This window comes from Centruroides sculpturatus, unplaced genomic scaffold (assembly GCF_000671375.1).
Source record: "Centruroides sculpturatus isolate CEXI.00-Female unplaced genomic scaffold, Cexi_2.0 scaffold464, whole genome shotgun sequence".
Lineage (NCBI taxonomy): Eukaryota > Metazoa > Arthropoda > Arachnida > Scorpiones > Buthidae > Centruroides > Centruroides sculpturatus.
In genome coordinates, this window is record NW_019384627.1 from 410,773 (window position 1) to 431,500 (window position 20,728).

The 20,728-nt window shown below is 27.8% G+C and overlaps 1 protein-coding gene across 1 annotated transcript; it reads left to right on the plus strand.

Annotated features, from left to right (window-relative positions):
• Positions 1–1,266: 1,266 nt before the first annotated feature.
• On the plus strand, positions 1,267–18,044 carry LOC111625644 (patched domain-containing protein 3-like). The gene is made up of 6 exons (XM_023368858.1): positions 1,267–1,823; positions 13,589–14,137; positions 14,787–15,229; positions 15,315–15,647; positions 15,725–16,151; positions 16,224–18,044. Exons 2-6 carry the CDS (start codon positions 13,596–13,598, stop codon positions 17,227–17,229), a joined length of 2,751 nt encoding a protein of 916 aa, XP_023224626.1. The 5' UTR covers positions 1,267–1,823; positions 13,589–13,595; the 3' UTR covers positions 17,230–18,044.
• Positions 18,045–20,728: the final 2,684 nt, after the last annotated feature.

Here is a 20,728-nt window from a genome sequence, read left to right on the forward strand (position 1 = left end):
TAATAATTTTAATATTGTTTGAAATATATCTAGTTAATTTTTGTTAAATTTAAATAAAATCTTCATATAAACAAACAATACTACACATATAACACTACAACACAACAATATAAATTAAACATATGCATAAATTTCTTTAAAAAGATAAAATATATCTACCAGAAATGTACTTTAATAAAAGAAAATATTTAATTAGGATTAAATATGTTGCAAGAAATTTAAATTTAAACACCTCAGGAGAAATTTATATTTTGTAATTGTTGCAAAAACTTGTAAACACGTTCATTTTATTAAATTTAACATATAAATCAGGTGTATAAGGTTACAAGCGTATGCTTAAGAAATTCGAAGAGTTAATATGAAGAAGGTCATCGAGAAGGTAATAATAATAATAATGAAGAATCTCTAAAAAGGGAATTTAAACTTAATGCTAATTATTATTATTTTATAGGTTAAATGTAAATTCGTATGTTAAATAGTGATCTTCTGCCTATTGAAACAGAAAATCTATAAAGAGAAATCATACACAGTACTAAATAATTAACAAAATCGAAATAGTCTGGAGAGAAATAAATAAGTATAAATCATATAAATTGTGATGATTTACATTGATTTAACTGATATAAGTCTAAATCGGTAATATCTTTCTCATGCACGAAAGGTATAATTGAAAGAAAAACGAGATGATTAAATAAAACAAAATTCATTTCCCGGAATAGCACGACAAATTCAATAAACTATATTACAGTATATAAGGCAAAAACACGGTTAATTTAAGCTGAATAACTTGCATAAAACGTAGAATGTTACTATTATGAATGAGGTTTCCAGAAGGACCGGTTAACTTCCTTACGATCCATTTTAGAAGCCCGTTTTACACTAGATCTATTATGTACAGTACATAATCATACACACAAAGAATAAAAAAAAACACAAAAAAGTTGAATGTTAATACTTCCTCTTAGGAGAAAAGGATAATTGTTCATTTTATTGTACTGTACATTTAAAGAAGCAAACATTTTGAAGTATTTTTGTATATTAAATTAGAAAAATAAATAAATAAATAACCATAAAAACGTATTTTAACAGACTAATTTTTTACTTTATAAATTTGACACATAACAGTTTAAACATCAAGTCCAACAGCTGTTATAACTCTACCTTACAGTGTGTGTGTCGAGTAAATTAGAACGATATTTATATTGTTCTATGATGGAGACAGTTTTATATAAATATATAAACCAGTTTATTAGATATTTTCGGTGACACGTGACAACGAAGTCTAAAAGAATTGGACATCGAACATATATAAGAACAGGTGGTATGGTTTAATTGGAAGAAACGAAGCGTGATGTCATCGGCTGACCGATCTCCGGTCAATGACCTAAGTATCCTACCTCCATTTGCCACCGAAAAGGAGAAATATATCTCTTCTAATATAAAGTTTAACCCGTATTTTCTCGTACTTATCTCCAACGTTTACAATATTTAAATCGATCTCTATCCCATATGTTCTTATATTTATTTCGAGGGGGAGGCGAGTTTCGTACGTTTAAGATGAATGACCGGGAGTTATCGACCGGAAACAAGCGGTATTACTTCATTTGCTTTTGTTTAATATGCATTAACTATATCTAATATTGGATACGTAATGGAAAGGAATTCATCATATTGTTGCGGTAACAGTGCGTCGTTACGTATTGGAATTGCGCCTGCGCTAGTGTTGCTTAGTACTACGTCACAGAGTGTATAGTTTCCATCAATTCTTAGCAAGGTCAAATCGGGAGTTATCTCGTACGGAGCAGACGGAAAAGGCTGTACAGGTGAGTATACTTGCCAGCATTCTCCTTTGTTTTCAATTCATTTTTAGTGTTTACGCGTCAAAATTTTAATGTAAAATTAATTTATACGTAAAAAAAACAGTGCCTAGAAAGGTGTTTTATATATTAATATATATATTAATTCGTTATAAATAGAGTTTTTATCTAGAAATAGAGTCTAAACTATATCTTGTAAGAAACTAGATTTTTAGCATGTAAAACTTAATTTATTTTGGGATGTTTATTATATAGAATAATATGCTATATAAGTAGAATAATGTAAATTATTTTCTACGTAAACAAGGAGAGAGCTCGAATGAAACCATCTCAAATGATAATTGTTATTGAATTGTTAGTCATTTTGTAATTTATTCAGCTATTTGATGATATCTAGAGGAGTGATTTCTTCTCCTTCTAGGTCATTAAATTCCTCTAGATTTATATAAATGTTTATTTCATTATAGGAATTAGAAATTCTCCAAGATTTACCCTTGGATTATTTTAGATGTTTCTCTTCAACTTATGCATTATGCATTACATATTATACCTTTCATTTTTATTCATTTTTATTCATGGTTTGATTAAATGAAAATTTGGTGGTAATTTTAATATACTGTACTATGCATTATTATTAATTTTTGAATGGATCTATCACTGTACAATACATAATGTTCTATTTAATGTACTGTAGTGTACAATACATTATTATTTTCACGAGTGACATTTTTTTTTCATTTAAATCGAGAAAAAAAAGGGTCAACATTTGATTATATCGAAGGAAAACAACTGGAAATATTCCAAACATGCCGCTCTATTGACCAACATTTCAGTAATATCATTTAAGATAACTTTACTCAAGTTCTTTCCATTTACTTAAAGTACGTCGCAAATGGCGTAATTATTGGCCTACTTTAAGATTCTCTCACTATTTTATTATTATTATCGCATTTATTTTCTAATTTCGGTAGCGTAAACCGGAAATTATTCCTTCTTTAATTATAGATTCGTATTATGAACTATTTAAAGTAGGAATTGTTTTATTATGTTTCTTTTTCCTTATTTGATAATTCAGTATGTTAACAACAATTTTTGGAATAAAATAAATGTTCCTAAAAATTAATCTGTCATTATATATTATTTACTTTTTCAAAATTTATTTCCGTTAGTTTGATATGAAATACATTATTATTAATCTTGTTAGATCCATTTTTTTATTTCTTCTAAAGATACCGCTTAATCAGAGCGTGAAGAGCGTGGAAAATGAATACAATTGCCATTATTAACTCTCGATTCGAGCATCAGAATGAGATGATATAAGTAGAGTCACGCTCCAACCAAACATATGCCACAAAACCACAATCAATCACAAAATAAATTTCTTATCTGGCATTTTAACGTAAGAGGTAAAATAAGAGTACAATATTTAAGAGTTTATTCTTCATCCACACCGCCCACACCACAACTATAATTTATAATGTCGCTTTATTTGGTTACTTTTATATAAAACTATGATTTTCCAATGTTAGATGGTCCGAGGTTGCGGCCAAAGTTTTCATCTCTTAAACGTGAACGTCGAACGTCGAACGTCGAGCAGCGCTCGACGTTTGACGTTCGCAATCTCGCTATTAACTCGAGTTCCTTTTTAAGGATCTACTTATTACGATTTGTTTACGTTTATTTCTATTCGTGCATAAAAGAATGTTTTACATAGTAGCGTAACACTCATAGGAGGAAGGGAAGACGTGTATCAAAAGATACATTAAACTCACGCAACATTTGAACGATCTGCCAAAGGGATGTCTCCAGGGAGAATTTTCCATGGGAAACTGGCCTCTATTTAAGTGTTAGACACGTGAAGAAACCCGGAAAACTCCACGTGGACAGCCCATTGGTAAAGTACGAATCCACCAGCAAGTGATCAGTCGGTTTTATCCGCTCCAGCATTTATCCGCTGTTGAACAATACTACGTAATTTATATTCATATAGGTTTGAATATTTTTATATTTTTTAAACCGAAAACAATTGTGACAAAGACTTTTATGTACACTTCTTTGTTTCGAATTATTTAGAGATATAGATCTTGATTTATAGAAAATCTTATCAGTTATGTATATATAGACTTATAAATTAACAAATATGTGTATATTAATGTAAAGATATTGCTTATTTTTATTTATTAATAAATAAATTTTAAATCTTGTTAAGTAAAATTTAAATATAATTTTAATTACAACACTTAAATTAAATTCAATTAGTGAATATTTTATGAGATAAAATATATGGAATTATTACGAAAAATGAATTAAAAACTCCATAATGAAAGATTAAAAAATGCATATAAATTTCAATTTAACATGCTTTCACGCACATCAATTTTTAAAGAGGAATTTCAGGAATAAAGGTAACACTTAGAAGTAAATATACTTTAATAATAATTTATTAAAGAATAAAAAACGCCTATCTCACGTGGAAAAACTGTCTAAGAAAAGATACAATTTAGGTTACAAAGACGGAAGGAAGAATGAATTTATCGAAAGTGAAATGTCCTTGATAGATAAGTAATTTAGAAACTTGTTAACTCTATAAATCTTAACTCTAAAGCTTACGAAATATATATATATATATATATATATATTAAATCATGCGAACAATTGAAATGCTTAATTACGTTTTAAATAATATCAACAATGGATAAAATTGATAAAAAAAATAGTTGTTTTCTAAACAATACGAGTAAACAAAATCGAATTGTTATTATTTTATTATCGAATACTTTAAAAAAAATAGACCCGAGAACCGAATAAAAAGATACGATTTAATAAACAAATGTGCACCGAGCGACCCAAAAAATCTTCGGGTAGGTTGTACTCATTGTATTCTTTTAAAAACTAATGGTCACGTGTGTGTTCTACTTCGTTAAACACGGAAGAAATGTATGTCCTTGAATTCGAAGAGTTCATCACATTATAAAATTGTTTCCGCATTCTGAATAAATTTTCGATAAATCAAAAACAAAGATTATCTTATTTGTAATTCTATATCAAATTATATTTATTTATTAGCGAGGTTGCGGTCGAAGTTTTTATCTCTCAAACGTGAACGTCGAACGTCGAGCGCCGTTTACAATAGCGGCGCTCGACGTTCGATGTTCACGTTTGAGAGATAAAAACTTCAGCCGCAACCTCTCTATTATTAAAAGATAAAAATAAAAATAAAAATTGTTGGCCCGCTTTCAACGTCTGCAGCTTTATATATGCCCTCATTCAGTCATTTATAGAATACGTGACGAGGATGTTCTAAAATCTTTTCCGGTATCACGAATAAAAGTGAAAGTTTATAGGACTCGTTATTAAATCATACATTACAACGAAAGATTTCAATTATATTTTTAAAAATATCCTGTGTATATATATATGTTTATAAATACAGGATGGCCAAAAAGTCAGTTAACTGTATTTTGTTGCGCTTTGACGTAATTATAATAATTTTAAAGTATAACGTATGCTTTTCTTCGGATAAATTCTTCTTAAAATATATCAATTATACTTCGTTCTATTCGTATAAGTTATGCCTCGTTAAAACGTTGTACAATACCTCGTTATAGCGTTCTATAAATAACATCAAGAAAACATTTTTTCCCCCTGCTTTTTAAGAAAACAAAATTCTTTCATTTAATGTATTTTAAATGAGAAGAATTGTAACAGCGTNACAATGAAAAGTATAGAAAGTTAAGATTTATCAGTTAATTAACTAATTTTAAGTTTATTTTAGTAGCTTATATGATATTATCGAAATACGATACATACATACACTTACATCTGCATATAAACAAACACATACGGTATATATTCTGTGAATAGTTTATACTAGAGTTTATATTAATTTTTTATTATTAAATTATTTAGATAAATTAATATAAATTACAGGTTTTGATAGAATATAGATGTTCTTTTATAACATGTATTAAGAAATAAATATATAAGCAGAGCATGTAATTAAAGTTATTGCAATATCTAAAAGATATCAGAAAATAATGCAAAATTTTTCCTTTAATAACATTATTAACTTTAAATAAAGATTAAGTAGTATATACGATTAGATTATTTTATTAATGTTTTAAACTTTACAGTTAAGGATTATTCATTACACTTTTAAACTATACAAAATGAATTAAAACATTCGAAATTATTGATTAAAATCAGAAACAAAATTTTAGGGAAATTTAAGAGTAAAATAGGTTTAATTGTGTGTAACAAATTAATTATATCCGAAGAGATACGCATAAATTTGAATTTCGAACAATAGATTTGAATATAATTTTAAATAATGCTTATAATTAGACAACCTACTTTCAGATAATAAACTTCAATAAATCAGGATAAATCTTTAAAAATTGATAAGATGTGTTATTAAATTATTAAAAAATAAATAAAAAACAAAAATAATTGAGGANGAAATTGTATAGAAGGAAAATGCTTTTTCTATTCATATATATTTCAGGTATATGTAAAAATCAGTAAACAAATATCAATAAATGACTCTGTTTAAATGTTTATGTGAATATAATCCATTTAACATACGAGATCACCATATAAAGAAAAATATTGCTAACTAAAATTAAAGGCAAAGGGAAAAAAACAGATATAATATCATGCACATTGAGAGAAACTATAGAGAGAGACAATAAAAACTAAAATCAAATCGATATCCATGCATTAACTCAGTCACTTTATTAATAAACAAATAATAATAAAGTATAACTTTTAATATATAAATTATGTGAGAATACTATTATATGACTCTATAACATCACCCTGATATAATTAATTAAATACATAAAAAAGTAAGAAGTATTATCAATTTGATTTTGCCTTATATAAACAGTACAATTGGCTTTTATTACGATCATTTTAGTAATTACCTACAGTGATAACAATAACCGAATGATAACATTAAGCAAGATAGGTGACTATTAATACAATCAGTAAAAAATTTTAATTTTATTCACTCTGACATTAAAAAACAACAGGTTAAAACAATGAAAAGTATAGAAAGTTAAGATTTATCAGTTAATTAACTAATTTTAAGTTTATTTTAGTAGCTTATATGATATTATCGAAATACGATACAAAATTATCGAAGTTTTGTCATTAAGTTTACACCTTTAGTTCGTAACAATTAAACTCTTTCATACGAATATGCTTTATAAAATAAGGTTATAAATATAAAATAGGTTAACATTTATAGTTCGTTTCCTTCCGGTTTCTTTCGTGTGTCTTCTTTTATGTTTGTTTGTATTGAATTTTTGTTCTATATACAGAAAAAAAAAATTGTTTATTCACTGTAATAACAATAACGCATAGGACATTTGATTTTTTTGACATCACTCGTTATTTGCGCGTAAATTTCTTGTTAAGTATGTCCTTATTGATTAAATTATTATTGATTTATCGATCGTGTTTATAGATAACATCCGTGTTACGATTTTTCTAGAGAAAAAAACAATTTTTTAAAGTAAAACTTGAGTGATTCTACGATTATGACTGATAATAAATTGCTGTTACGTCTTGAAGTTATCGAATGAAGGATTTATGAAATGTCTTGTCATTTTGACACGGAAATATTTTGATTTGGTTGTTTTTAAGTAGGATTTATGATATAAAACATTAGAAAAAAAGCAAAGTACAATAGAAATTATTGATTCCAGAAGAAAGTACTACATTTCTATTAAACACTTTATCGACAATAAAATTAATATTTTCTAAAAACTGTTTACTTTATTAATTTATTATAATATATATATATATGCCAGAAAATATAATTTATATGCTAATTTATTCAAAAAATATTATACTATTTATTTTTTTTCCTAGAGTCTATCTCCTTTGACAATCGGGTCAAAGACTACTTTTTACTACACGAATTTCTTATCAACAGGCTCTTAATTTACCTTAAATAATTAATATTAAAATTAGGATATAATGTTATTAATAGGATAATAGAAATCAATTAAGATTATAATAATTATGATCTAAATAAAATTGAATTCTTTCCAAGTAGAACGTACGAATTTATTAGTGTCGTCAGCTGAAGATAAGTCTCAAGAATATATTAACTTAGGAACTGATTGCCAAGTTATTTTTAAATAAAATATTGATAAAATGTGTCAGAATAAACAATAAGTCGTTAAGATTATTAAACAAAACTTAAAATAAAATCCGACACCGTTTTATTTTTTAAGTTATTTACAGTAGCATAAATTGTTTATAGTAGATAAAAATTACATTAAAAAATTAAAAAATTTAGACGGAAATTCATTATCGTTGATGCGTTACTATGTGGAATGTTTTTAAGTACCATTTATGTGTAGTATAAAAATGAAATATATGTGTGTTTAAATATGTTTAAAAATAGTTACGTTTTCCTAGAATGTACGTATTTTCTATTGTCGATTTACACGTTAAAAGGGGTGAACATTTAAGAGAAAACCGAGATGAAAATATGTATTTATCATCATATAAATGCGTCAAGACAGTAAAAAAATATGGAAAAAAATGTATAGTATATTTTTCTAAAGTAGACTTCTTTCCATTACATTAATAAAGTAAAGCAGTGAAGCAGTTAACTGTACTCATTTTAAAGTAATTATTTCTGTTGCAATCACAAGTAATTTAAAGGTTAAAAAAATATTATCATAACTTGATTATAAATTTAATCTGATAAATTATTAAATGCCATAATTTCCCTACTTTAAAATATGATTCAGAATCATAACATTACAACAAGGAAATTTCTAAGACATGTGACTAAGCTGAAAATGCAGGTAAACTATGAATAAATAATTTACATGAATTTAAATAAAAGTAAAATTATAATTTTTATCTGTCTGTATAATATTTATTTAGGGCCTCGGATATACAGGATTTCCATGAGATTATATGAAAAAAAACATGATATAAAGTATAGTTTTTGTGATAAATAAATAGGATTGATCACCTTATAACAGACTAATTAATAGTCATTTTTATATTAGTTGAATTCACATAAATTATCTAAACCAAAGAGCAATTTTATATGGAAAAAAGTTAGTCTACAACTTTGACCTCGATCCTTTTCGCTCCGTTAATAGAAAAGAATTTAGAAATTTATAATTTTAGAACAGTTTAAAATTAGAAATACTTTTTTTAAGAAAAAAAATTATACTTTTCTTAATATAAAATATTATATAAATATTCATAAGTAACTATAATCGATTGATCTAATTATTATAACGTATAGTAGGCCAATAGATACGATAAACTAATTTATATTTTGTAGGAGTATTTTATTAAGATACTTTTTATTAATTTAGTTTTTATTTTAATTAAATAATTTAGTTATATAAATTAATTTCTAATTTAATTGTGTATTAATATAATAAATAACTTTATATCATCATAAAAATTGAAAAAGTTTTTTTTTTCATTTTATTATATTCATTTGATTAAATATGGTTAAATGTAGTTTGGTTTTCATTTTAAATAATAATAATATTATTTTTTATTACAATTTATACATTAAACACTACATATATATATATATCCTTACACACTCCAAAAATAGATAAAAATGTACATTCTTTAAATATATTTCTATATAAAAATAGAAATTGTATAGAAGGAAAATGCTTTTTCTATTCATATATATTTCAGGTATATGTAAAAATCAGTAAACAAATATCAATAAATGACTCTGTTTAAATGTTTATGTGAATATAATCCATTTAACATACGAGATCACCATATAAAGAAAAATATTGCTAACTAAAATTAAAGGCAAAGGGAAAAAAACAGATATAATATCATGCACATTGAGAGAAACTATAGAGAGAGACAATAAAAACTAAAATCAAATCGATATCCATGCATTAACTCAGTCACTTTATTAATAAACAAATAATAATAAAGTATAACTTTTAATATATAAATTATGTGAGAATACTATTATATGACTCTATAACATCACCCTGATATAATTAATTAAATACATAAAAAATTAAGAAGTATTATCAATTTGATTTTGCCTTATATAAACAGTACAATTGGCTTTTATTACGATCATTTTAGTAATTACCTACAGTGATAACAATAACCGAATGATAACATTAAGCAAGATAGGTGACTATTAATACAATCAGTAAAAAATTTTAATTTTATTCACTCTGACATTAAAAAACAACAGGTTAAAACAATGAAAAGTATAGAAAGTTAAGATTTATCAGTTAATTAACTAATTTTAAGTTTATTTTAGTAGCTTATATGATATTATCGAAATACGATACATACATACACTTACATCTGCATATAAACAAACACATACGGTATATATTCTGTGAATAGTTTATACTAGAGTTTATATTAATTTTTTATTATTAAATTATTTAGATAAATTAATATAAATTACAGGTTTTGATAGAATATAGATGTTCTTTTATAACATGTATTAAGAAATAAATATATAAGCAGAGCATGTAATTAAAGTTATTGCAATATCTAAAAGATATCAGAAAATAATGCAAAATTTTTCCTTTAATAACATTATTAACTTTAAATAAAGATTAAGTAGTATATACGATTAGATTATTTTATTAATGTTTTAAACTTTACAGTTAAGGATTATTCATTACACTTTTAAACTATACAAAATGAATTAAAACATTCGAAATTATTGATTAAAATCAGAAACAAAATTTTAGGGAAATTTAAGAGTAAAATAGGTTTAATTGTGTGTAACAAATTAATTATATCCGAAGAGATACGCATAAATATGAATTTCGAACAATAGATTTGAATATAATTTTAAATAATGCTTATAATTAGACAACCTACTTTCAGATAATAAACTTCAATAAATCAGGATAAATCTTTAAAAATTGATAAGATGTGTTATTAAATTATTAAAAAATAAATAAAAAACAAAAATAATTGAGGAAAAAATTATAAAATATTAGAAAAATACAGCTTCTTGAGCAATGAATTATTATATAAGTAAGTAGTCTTTAGTCATTTATTATTTTATATAAGTATATATTAAGAAAAAGTAATAACATTATTGATGCATTATCACTTATTGAATTATATAGGGTGGTCCAAAAGTCACGTAACAGCGATATATTAGTTTTATTATTATTTATTCAGGGGTAAAAAAAATTTTCAGCATTGCACAGGTGTATGCATGTGTTGATACTTGTTCCAGCGCTAAAATAATTAAAAGAAATCAATTTAAGACTATTTATCATTGTAAAAAGTATTGATTAATATTAAATTAAAGACATACAACTATTTTAAATTTATATTTTGTAATATTAAAAATGTTATGTTTAAATGTTATAATGAAAACAGAACTGATAATTTCGACTTTAAAATTGATCGCTTCCGGAATCTAAAGATAAGATTTATTTTTCAGGAAGAAGTTTGAGTTTTATTCTATGTAAAATAAATAAAGAAATAGATTATATTCGATATACAATGAAATGTTATTTATTTTATCATAAAATTTAATCATCAATGCAGAACTTACATTTAAAAAAAATGAGAAAGGGGTCAAATGTGGTTGTAGAACACTTGCTTTTCCGGGGAAAAAATATTATTAAATCGATAAAAAACGAGTAAATATTATTCTTTATGTTTATTAATTAATTTATTAATATATGCGCCGGATATCCGTATCCGCGGATCAGTGCCGTAACTAGGCAGGTGCAACAGGTGCACCCGCACAGGGCCCATTTGGAAGAGTGTTCCAAAATGCACGTGTTTGTTTTATTATTTTCCCAAACCTAATTAATTAAGGGGCCTAAATGCAAGTTCTTGCACAGGGCACAGAAATGGCTAGTTACGGCACTGCCGCGGATATCCGAGGGAAAAAAAGATCCGTATTCGTATCCGTATCCGTTACTTTTTAGCGGATCTTTAACGGATCTTTTATCTTAATGAATTTCATTACTTATATGAAATTTTAAAGAGAGGTAGCAATAAAATACTAATAACTTCAATTCAGATCACTTTTTCTTTCTTAAAATCACATATTTGGCACATTTACGTTGCAAAACTTTTATCATGCAAAATTCATTTACTATCGTAAAATATTTCCATATTACACTACTAAACTTTTTGTCGACATTGTTTTTATTTTAATTTAACTCAACACTCTCCAAAAATACAAACGTAATCTACGCTATTCCGTGTCACACTAAACTATAAACAACACGCGCAGTGCAAGTCAAAACACGTCGCGTTACTAACGCAAAGCGTCAACTAGGGTTTCTTTCCCGGGTTTCCCGCCGTTTATTCCCTACGAGAAAAATCCCGGAAAATCTCGCATTTCAATAATAATTTATCATGTCAGGTTTTCTTTCTATTATTTATTATACGAAAAGTTGCATCTTGAAAACTCACCTAAGAGAGAAATTTTGGGGTTTCTTGCTGCATATTATTACCTATGTTTTACAAGTCTCTACTTGTTAGTTCATGTAATATCTATGTATTGTGTTTGCGCATCATTGAACAGCGGAGACTTGCTGAAAGTAAATATCACTCATCGCACTTTAGTTTATTTTTTATTTCATCTTTAGAAGTAAAATAGTATTTTTTTTTTTTCGTAATCATTAAAACTCTCAATGAAACGCTTTATTTTACTTTCATCTTATAATGTAAGAGAACATAAATTAATTGAGCCTAACGTGTCCGTATGGATGAGATTGGCCTACACTTTTAGTTACTTACTAGAAAATAAATTAAATTATTCAAATTTATGATATTCCTGTATGATCTTTTTTATCCATATAAAATTCTGTTTTACTATCTCATCCCGGAATTTCCCGGGATCCCGGGAAAAGAAATTATTTTTCCCGTAATCCCGCTGGAGGCAAATTTCCCGGGAAATGAGAAACCCTAGCGTCAACTATCGGTCCAAGGTCACACGCACCGGCGTTGACTGAGTACGAAAGTTGAGATCCGTATCCGTATCCGCGGATCTAGACACTAATGATTCGTATCTGTATCCGTATCCGCGGATATATATTTTTAACGATCCGGTACATCACTAATGATTATATTCGAAGTGGATTCCGATTGAAGATTTCCTCCTAATGCAATAAAATTTGTCCTGCAATGTGAGGAACTTCAGATCCAAAGAATTACTCCACAAGTAAAACAGCATCAAAAACAATGCTTTTAGTCGCACTATTAATTAAAGCATTGTTTTCAGAGTTATTTGAAAACAATGCTTTCGTTGACTGTCACAACCATACGACTGAAGTGATAAAGGTGCAGCTAATCTCCGTTCTTCATTACCTGAGATGTTCTGTTGTCCTTGCCAAATTCATGATAGGCTTGATTAGTGTCCTTAGTTCCCACAAAGCAAAAAAACTTAACCATGATTTCATAAAATGTCACAATGCACCCTTCAGATCATCAATCAATTACAATATTTCAATATTTTTCAATAATTTCCATAATTTTAATCAGAATAATATTTTTATTTTATTTTTTAAATTTATTACTGTACAGTGTATTTATTATCTGTTAAGATCCTTTGTTCCTTTATTCTCGTTTCTATCGCTCCACGCTATAGGATATTGCCCTAATAATTTGAATAAATATCTATTATTACAATAATTATTATATATTATACATTTAAAAATAAAATAATAATTTAAATCGAGATGATTTCTATATATACATAAATAAATTTTTTATATATTTTATAACTTTATTATAAATATTTACAGCCAAATCATGAAGTACAACTGCGTCCAAGCTTCACTGAGTAGGATCTTCCAACATTTAGGAAAATGCACTGCCAGACACCCTATACTGTTTATGCTGACTCCAGTTATAATCAGCGGAGTCTTCATGACGGGTGTCTTCAGAATGACAACAGAAAAAGACATCACAAGTCTTTTTGTTCCTTCGCACGGACGAGCGAAATCGGATCGAGCGGCAATCGATGAATTATTTCCAATGAATTTCTCCGTCAACTTCGATTTTGGTCGTCTTACTCGATTAAATGGTTTCGGTACCGTGTTGATTACCTCAAAAGATGGAGGATCAGTGCTCAGAGAACATATCTTCGCCGATTTAATCGAACTCGATCGATTGATCAGATCGATTACGGTCAACGACGGGAAAACATCAGCTAATTACTCCAGCGTATGCGCTCGAAGAAAAGGAATCTGTTTTAGAAACGAAATCCTGAATTTAGAAAAAAATCTAACTGCCATAAGAGAGAAGAAACAATTCATCAAATATCCTATCGACTTAGATCCTAAAACTTACAGGTGAGATCAAAAATCTAACTTAAGAAACACTCGATTTTGTTTTAAAATAAATCATTTAAAATTAGATTAAAAAATCGATCATAACGATCATCAGTTTTTATTTTTGAAAAAATATAAGTTATGGATATGATTTATAACTTCGTTTTAGTAAATTTTAATCGAAAATACATTTTCTCTTCTTAAATGTCACAAAAATAAATACAATATTTTTATGTGTTTCGGTTGCTGTCATATTTAAAAACGATTTATTAATCTTAATAGTCTATTAAAAATTATAAAAGGCAAGGTATTGTCTAAAATACTTTTTAAAAATACAAAATAAAAAAAAAATATGGAATAAACATAACTTTCCTTACAATTATACTTTATACTTTATTGTTCTTAGGATCAGAATTTTACTTTTTCGTAAATAACCTCAATTTTCATTCATCTTAAATATAATAATAATGTACTGTACTTACAATAGCATTAAATTGCAGTATATTTAATTCGTCAACAATTGATTTATAACTGAATGTAAGACCTTGTAATTTTTATCATCAATTGAAATGTTTATTCTATAAAGGAAAATACATTTATATATTTTTTTAAGATTAATTTTGATTAAACATAATCTACACAACTCAAGAATTTTATATTTTGTTTTTAGTTTTCACTTTTATGCGAAAGGTCTTGGAGGAGTAACTACGGACGAAGAAGGACGAATTTTAAGCGCTAAGGCAGTTCGATTATATTATTATCTATATTCCGACAAAGGGATATGTTTAGAATGGGAAAGAGCTTTTCTTCATACATTAACTCATGCACAATTTGATAATCTGACCATCAGTTGGTTTGCATCAGAATCAATGGCTAACGAAATCAACAGAATCACCGAATTATCACTACCGTTGCTCAGTGTTTCTGTGGCGTTGATGTTGACTTTTGCCATTTGTACTTGTCTATCTTCCGATTGTGTCCGTAGCAAGCCATGGTTAGGAGTAACTGGATGTCTGTCTTCCGGTCTGGCCGTTGCTGCTGCTTTTGGTTTCGTCATGCATTGTGGCATTCAGTACATAGACATAAATATAGCTGTACCTTTTCTAATGTTGGGTAAGTCGAAATAAATAACGAATGATTATGCAATATCATTTAGGTTTGAAGCAATTTTAATTAATTCTACTTTTCTAATTAACAGGAATCGGTATGGATGATACATTTGTATTGTTGGCAGCGTGGAGAAGATCGAATCCCAAAGATAGCGTAGAAGACAGAATGGGTGCATCATATTCCGAAGCAGCAGTTTCCATTACTATCACTTCTGTTACGAACTTCGTGTCTTTTCTAATTGGATTAACAACACCATTCCGAGCCGTTCGAATCTTCTGTCTTTATACTGCAGTTGCCATTTTGTTTACCTATATTTATCAAATTACTTTCTTTGGAGGTTGCATGGCTCTTAGTGGTTATAGAGAAGAACGAAAACTTCATCCATTTACTTGTTTGCCAGTTTTATCCAAATATAAATCTGGTAAATGTTTTTAAATTCTAAATTAAGATCTTTAAAAAATCAGTAATTAAATGTTTATGTAATTTATTTTTTTTTAGAAAAGAAGAACTGTTTATTCAGGTGGTTTTGTACAGGGGGAGATGACGACGATGTTACTGAAATGCAATCAAATTTTTTGATGGACTTCTTTAAATATAAATTAGGATCGGCTCTATCTTATATCCCTATTAAAATAGCTGTTTTGATAGCATTTTCAGTTTACTTAGGTTTTGGGTTATGGACTTCAACGATGGTAGAAGAGGGATTAGATTATAGGAATCTTTATCCGTACGATTCCCATGCTGTCGTATTTTCAGATTTAAATTATGGATATTTCACGGAATATCCCCATAGAATACAAGTTGTCATCAATATCACATTAGATTATTCTAATCCAAATGTACAAAAACAAATTGAAGAACTCACACAGAAATTTGAAAACAGTCCTTACATCGCTAATTCAAATTTAACGGAATCCTGGCTTAGGTAAATCTATTAATTTATTTAAAATAAAGTGCTAAATAACTTAATTTTTTTTATTTTTAAATATTTTTATAGATATTACTTGAAGTTTCTGAATGACTCAAGAACTCAATACATGCTGAGAGGATTCGATCTCACCGACAAACAAGAATTTATTGATGCTTTAGAATTTGTGTTTCTGAAATTTAAACCAGCAGAAAGATTTAGAGATGACATAATTTTTAACGAAAATCACACAGAAATTATTGCTTCACGATTCTTAATTCAGAGTGAAAATGTCAGAACTGCTCAACAAGAAAAATCCATGTTGTTAGAATTGCGTAGAATCGCTGATGAATCAAAGTTTCCTGTAACAGTTTACAATATGTGGTTTATCACTTTCGAGCCAATGTTAATGGTAAAAGAGACTAGTTTACAAGCTATCTGCGTTGCAGCAATTGTTATGATGATAATTTTCCTCATCTTTATTCCTAACGTAACATGCGCCATTTGTGTTGCTTTCTCCATAATATCCATAGAAATAGGTGTTTATGGATACATGTCAGCTTGGGGAGTTAAACTTAATCCAATATCGATGATAAATCTCATAATGTGTATTGGTTTCTCGGTGGATTTTTCGACACATATATCGTATTCTTATATAACGTCCACTGAAAAGACAGGAAACGAACGAATGCGTAGCGCTCTTTATGCTGCTGGAATGCCTATTTTCCAAGGTTCAGCATCTACAATATTAGGTGTAGCCGTCCTATGTTTTGCGCCTTCACATATTTTCGTAGTGTTTTCAAAGACAGTGTTTTTAGTAATGTTCTTCGCGGCAATGCATGGATTAGTGTTGCTTCCTGTGTTACTCAGTTTTCGTGAGAGTTGTTACAGTAAGAAACGCCGAGCCGCTTCTTCTAAGAAGAAAAGAGAATATGAACAAAAGACAGAAGAAATAGAAGAATTGTCGGGACTAAAACAAAATAAGGACGAATCCGAAGGTGATAGTGATGAAGAATCTGGTTACAATGGCGATAACACTAGAGAAAGTAAAGAATCATTACAAAGACGTCTTCAGAATAATTCAGACAAAATATAGTTAAATTCAGAGAATTATTGTGAGGTCTGTGGGTACTTTTATCTTAAATACCTATTCGCACAATGCAACTTTATTTTGAACTTTTACACAAAAAAGCACCATTATTGTTATATAATAAATAATTAGAACTATTTTAAATTAATTAAAAAGTTAAAAAAAACAATAATTGTTTTTGAGAAAAGAAAATAATAAACTTTCGACATTTTTATTTTTAAATCGACAGTGTTTATAATATATAGTAATGAATAAATTTAAATTTCAAATTAAGAAATGTACGAATAAGAAATTACGAGACATTATAAACATGTTAAAATTACTATTCTGAATAGTATTTAATTAATATTTCAAGATAAGAAATTCATTTTGTAATTATTGATAATGTATCAATATAATACATTATTTAAAGACAGCAGCGAATATGGATTGAGAAAGATCAGATGATGCTGATCGGTTACAAATGTGGGGCTTCACTACTCTCGAAAGCCATAAAAATATGAATCAAATCGATAAAATAAATAACAGATTTTTCAACATTTAAGAAATTTTCATTTATATCTACTTATTTTCTTTTTACTTGAAGCAGTCCCAAAATTTAGCTTTCATATCCAACATCCGGATCAAATAATTTCTATCTATATGAATATGGTAGCGAGCCGTAATAAAAGCTATAATTTTCTAGCTATAATCATTGATTATTAGAAAAATTAATTGCATCTAATCGATTGATCGAATACAATTAGCTTTCTAAGTAAATACGATTATAAAGTTGAGATACAGTAAATTGCGGAAAATTATTCCGTTTTAATTATCATAAACTACTAATAATTCGTACAGTTTAATTTACAATTATAATAATAAGAATTCAGCAACGAGTTGCTTAACTTTCCCGGCAACTTTTGATGGCGCTATCTGTTATATTTTATTTATAAAACAATTTATATTGTTAACTATTATAAAATGTCAAAAAGGTTAATGGCTGGGTTTTGTAAAACAAATTATAAATGCTAATAACAAAATTGTCATTAAGGGTGCGTTTACTTCTGAGCTAATAGTGCTACTTTCGAACACCGGAAGTGACGTCATTAGCATGTGTATTCGTGTTTACATGTCCAGTTCGAAAGTAAACGCGAACGCTAACAAGAAATATGGCGGTTTCCTGCAAATAGTATTGTCAAAGCTGCTATTTTAAATGTTACGTTACAGATATAACTACTTGATTCCGAATCGGACGAGGATGATTTTATTGTGGATATAATTGTAGAAAAATGAAAACAGAAAAAAGAAAAGTAAGGTAAAATAAAAAAGATAGAAACTTTTATTGAAGAGACTCTACCTTTTTATAAGCCAACCGATTTTAAACAACCTTAGACTTACAAGAGAATGTTTTGAAATTCTCCTCTAAAAAATAAGCCCAATTATAGACACCGAAAAATTACTTCCTCTGGAAGACGACCCGTGTCTCCTCAAAAGCAGCTTTTACGCTGTCTATGGACATTGGCAAATCAAGAATCATTCAGGTTTGTTTATACGAAGTAATATATGAAATTAGATGCAGTTTATAAGAGAATAGTAGATTATACATACATATAATACATATTTAAAGCAATTGTTTTACCCAGTGAATGGATGTGACGTTGTTTTGTTGTGGTGTAACTAAACTGAGTTCAAAATTAACAAATAATTGATATTAAATACAAAACACTTTTTTTTTTCTTTCTTTCTTTTCTCTAAGGGTATTGGCGATCGTTTTAATATGTTTAGACGGACTGCGTGGAATATTTTAAATAAAGTTGTTAATTCTTTCTTACAAGTTAGTGTTAAATGAAAATGAAAAATGATCTCTTGGCCATCACACAGCAGGATGATGTAAGAATAATGGAATTTTTTATACCCAATCTGGTTTTCCTGGAATTAGAGGCTCTATTGATGAAAAGCATATGGCTATTAAGACATCAACTGAAGAAGCAGTAGCCTATTTCAATAGAAATAAGTATTACTCTGTCATCATATAAGTTTAGTTTGTAATGAAAAAATGGTATTCAAATGATACAATTTCTTGAGAAGTCATTTCCCATATGTAAGTGAAAATTCATTCAAGTATACAAACTTATGTAATTTTGGATTATTATTAATGCTGTTCATTTCTTTACGATTTATTTAATGCTCTGAACATAACATTTCTGAAGATTCCAAATGCGTATTAGGTAAACCTCACTTTTAATCATAAACAATGAATCGAACTTAATTTTTTTCACATTAATTAACTCTGTTTATGAAAAAAGTCATCTAAAGCTATTGAACCTTACAATGAAAAAAAAATCATTGTAAACATTTTACACAACAAATAATTGAAATTTACCAATAAAAATACTTTCTGCCGTTTATTTTTCGAAAACTAATTCCATTTTTAGTACTTTGTACAGAAAGTAATTTTTTCATGAGAGCAGCCATATTGAATTAGCGCAAAGCTCGACAACGAACTAGCTAGCACTCCGAGCTTACCAATTTCGCTAAACATGACGTCACATAGCTCTAAAGTAAACGCCAATGAGTGTGGCACTCGGACGAAAGTATACAGGCTGAACGTGCTGATAGTAAAATTAGCTCAGAAGTAAACGCACCCAAAGTCTGATCGTACTGGTGATACATACGACCCCATTTATCCCCCACCCTCTCGATCTTTAATTATCAAAATTTAATAGCATCAACCCCTTTAATAAACAAACCTCCGTGCAAAATTTCAGAAATTTTCGACAAAAGGCACAGGAGTTACTAAACTTCAAACAGGGTGAACAAAATCGTGCCCCTCACACACACACTAACACCAATACATACAGAAAATAAAACCTTGATTTTTTTGCATTTCTCGACGTTTAAAGGTTTTCTGAGTCAAAACTGTAAAAGTATTTGGGGGTGACTTTTAATCGATCGTCATTGTCAATCAATTACTGATTGCTTTAATACACATATTTCTCTTAATATAGAAAAATAATAATATACTTTTGCTAATTTCTGATGTTTTACACTAGTCCTTTGTTTCGTATAGCAAGGATTCGCTTAACACGACACTTTTTCGGAACCTAATTACTGTGTTATACGATGGATACCTTTAATTGACATGACCATTATATTAAACGAATCAAACATTTTTAGCTTTACACAACATTGAATGGGGAGTTTATTATTCAGCATATTGTTAAGCTCTATGTAACTAAACTAAAAATATATATTCAGACAAATATTCTTAAATATAGCCTTAAACTTTTGTATATTATTATTATTATATTATTATTATTAAATTTTTGTAAATAATTCACCGCTGAAAACAATATCTAAAAACCTCAAAAGTATGTGTTTACTTGTATACAATCTGTCCCAGACTTGTTACTTTGTAAAAGTTAATTACTTGCATATTTATCAAGTAAAACATATGCAAGTACAGTAAGACCCCGCTTAACGCTGATTCAATATAATGCAGTATGCTCAAAGCCTAAAGAAA

What these genes read in the sequence shown, in the direction of transcription:
- LOC111625644 (XM_023368858.1), top strand. Translation starts at nt 13,596, where the DNA reads ATGAAGTACAACTGCGTCCAAGCTTCACTGAGTAGGATCTTCCAACAT. An exon ending in TTAGATCCTAAAACTTACAG is followed by an intron (nt 14,138 to 14,786) that starts GTGAGATCAAAA and finishes TTTTGTTTTTAG; the next exon opens with TTTTCACTTTTATGCGAAAG. An exon ending in TTTATCCAAATATAAATCTG is followed by an intron (nt 15,648 to 15,724) that starts GTAAATGTTTTT and finishes ATTTTTTTTTAG; the next exon opens with AAAAGAAGAACTGTTTATTC.